The sequence below is a fragment of the Galeopterus variegatus genome, unplaced genomic scaffold, assembly GCF_000696425.1.
Source record: "Galeopterus variegatus unplaced genomic scaffold, G_variegatus-3.0.2 Scaffold6597, whole genome shotgun sequence".
NCBI lineage: Eukaryota > Metazoa > Chordata > Mammalia > Dermoptera > Cynocephalidae > Galeopterus > Galeopterus variegatus.
The window spans coordinates 30010-32478 of record NW_007732708.1 but is presented as its reverse complement, the minus strand read 5'-3'; the positions used below and the strand labels follow the sequence as shown (position 1 = coordinate 32478).

Here is a 2469-nt window from a genome sequence, read left to right as displayed (position 1 = left end):
TGAGCCCTCTGTCAAGTCAGAAAATAGCTCATCACGGCTGGAAACACTCACGTAGCAATAATTGAAGTTGGCCCTTACCTGGGGGCTGTGCCTCTGGACACTGAACTGGGGGTTGCCTGCGAAATGGTCACAATGTCTTCATCCCCTCCGTCCTCATAAAAGCTCGCTAGCGCGATCTGAAATAGAGAGGTTGTACCTTGGGACCCTTAAATAGGCCTTCACCTAACACACATCTCCTTTGAACACAAAGGAACAAAGACATAAAGCCATGGCCCACACCTATGAAGTGGCCTGTATTTGGGGACCACAGAAAATTAGACCAAAAGATAACATCCCAACTGTTAGTCTACATATCACCTGAAACAAATTCCACCCACTAATGGGAAAAGAAGGCAAGAAGGAAGGGTGAGGTGGAAAACACTCCTCATTCTCATTTTATGAAGAAATACAATCTAGTAAAAGCAGCATACATTTATTGAGCATTTATTTATGTGCCAGGTTTTTCTGAGCACTCTACATGTGTTCATTTATTCAATTCTTACAAAACCCTATGCCATTATTACCATTATTATCTCATTTTATAGTTGATACATAAGCACTAAGAAGTTAAAAAAAACTGCCCAAGGTTACACAATTGGTAATGAGTGAAGCCAAGTTCGATCCCGGACCCTCTGCTCGGGCCTTTCACTTTCAACTTTTTGGTAGCTAGCCAGTACAGGGATCCGAACCCCTGACCTTGGTATAAGGCTGCACTCTAACCAACTGAGCTAACCAGCCAGCCCAGGTCCTCACTCTTACATTATAGCCAGGAGTCAGAAACTGGGGGGTCAGTCCTGGTTGCTATTTTTCCTTCGTTTTCTTTTTGACGGCTGGCTTGTACAAGGATTCGAACCCTTGACCTACTTTTCCTTTCTTTCTGAAGCCCAGTTTCCTAATCTGTGAAAAGGGTACATCTATTGCACCAACCATGCATTCTGGATGAGATTATCCACTCAGATTTATGCATAGTCATGTCTTAGCTCTATACACATAGAAGGAATGAGAGTCCTTTGGTTATTTGTGACTGTACGTCCCTCTCACCAACTCAACCGACAGGTATGTAATCACTTACTTTGCACAAAGAAATAAGAAAAAGAACTGAGGTCTACAGAGATGAAGACATGGCTCCTGTCCTCAAGGTCATGTCATGAGACGTACCTAGCCTGAATGTGCCTTCATGAGATATAATCAGCCTGCTGGGAGTCAGTGTGTTTTCTTGAGACATGAACTAAACTGACATTCAGGGAGCCTACATTCTAGTCCTGGCCCAAGCCAGTCACATGAATGAGCTTCAGTTTCCCCATCTATAACCTGAGAATGGGAGAGATGACCTGTTGACCATAATGCTGTGTGCTTTTAGGTCTTTCAGGCAAATGCTTTCGTTTTGTATTTCTGTCCAGCATAGGGGCTTCATCTGCACTCTGCATCTGTACAGGTGTGATGCTTTACCAACTCTCTTAAGTTTGGGAAGCAATTTAAATGGTGGAATCAGTCCCAACTCAAATCCCAACCCCACTACTTACTGGCTATGACTTTAGGCTCATCCCTTGTCCCTGGGCTTCGAATTTCTCATTTGTTTTATTGGTTTAGTCTTCTTTACCTCACAGTGTTGCTAGGATTAAACAAAGCATCATATATAAAGTGCTCGGCACATGGTAGTTAAGAGCTGACTGGAAGCAGACAGAACTGAGTTCTAATCCTCTCTCTTCCGCTTGGTAGCTAGTGAGGCCTTGAGCAAGTTACTTAACCTCCCTAAACCTCAGCTGCAAAATGCGAAGGTTAACTGACGTAAGACATGTAAAGCATTTAGAACAGCCCCTGGCTCGTGGTAGGTATTCAATAAATATTAGTCATCATCATCTACCTAAGACGTAGGCTGGCCGAGAACATTTATGCAATTCTTTCTACAATTACTTACTTAATGCTTATGATGTGCCAAACATTGTTCCGGGCACTGGAGAATCATCAGTGTACAAAAATCGCTGCCTCGTGGAGTTTAAATTAACTAAGAACGGTTAAGAGGCTCAACCTGGCGCCACCACCCAGAGGTAGCTTCTCTCAGCAATTAGGGGGCGTGGGCCAACTCCTGGGCTGGGCCGGGCTGCGAAAATTTTACGTCTTAATTAATTAGCAAATACTTAATACTTAATACGTGCCAGTAAATTCCATGAGACTCCCGTCTTACGGATAAATTAACTAAGAATGGTTAAGAGGCTCAACCTGGCGCCACCACCCAGACGTAGCTTCTCTCAGCAATTAGGGGGCGTGGGCCAACTCCTGGGCTGGGCCGGGCTGCGAAAATAGAAGTGAGCGACCAGCTCGTCCCGTGTGCTGCTCCTCCCGGGAGCCAGTCATTCAGAACAGCCCGGCTTACAGCGGCCACTCGGCGCGGCAGCCACGCCCCCGAGCGACCCTTCTCCACGCGGGCTG

The 2469-nt window shown here is 45.4% G+C and overlaps 1 protein-coding gene across 1 annotated transcript in view; it reads right to left on the bottom strand.

The window, feature by feature from the left end:
* NSFL1C (NSFL1 (p97) cofactor (p47)) overlaps window positions 1–2469 on the bottom strand; it is a 22160-nt gene that overhangs the window by 18951 nt on the left and 740 nt on the right. The window contains exon 2 of the mRNA XM_008591042.1: window positions 79–176. Within this exon, the coding sequence (XP_008589264.1) occupies window positions 79–176 (98 nt within the window). The remainder of the gene's footprint in view (window positions 1–78; window positions 177–2469) is intronic.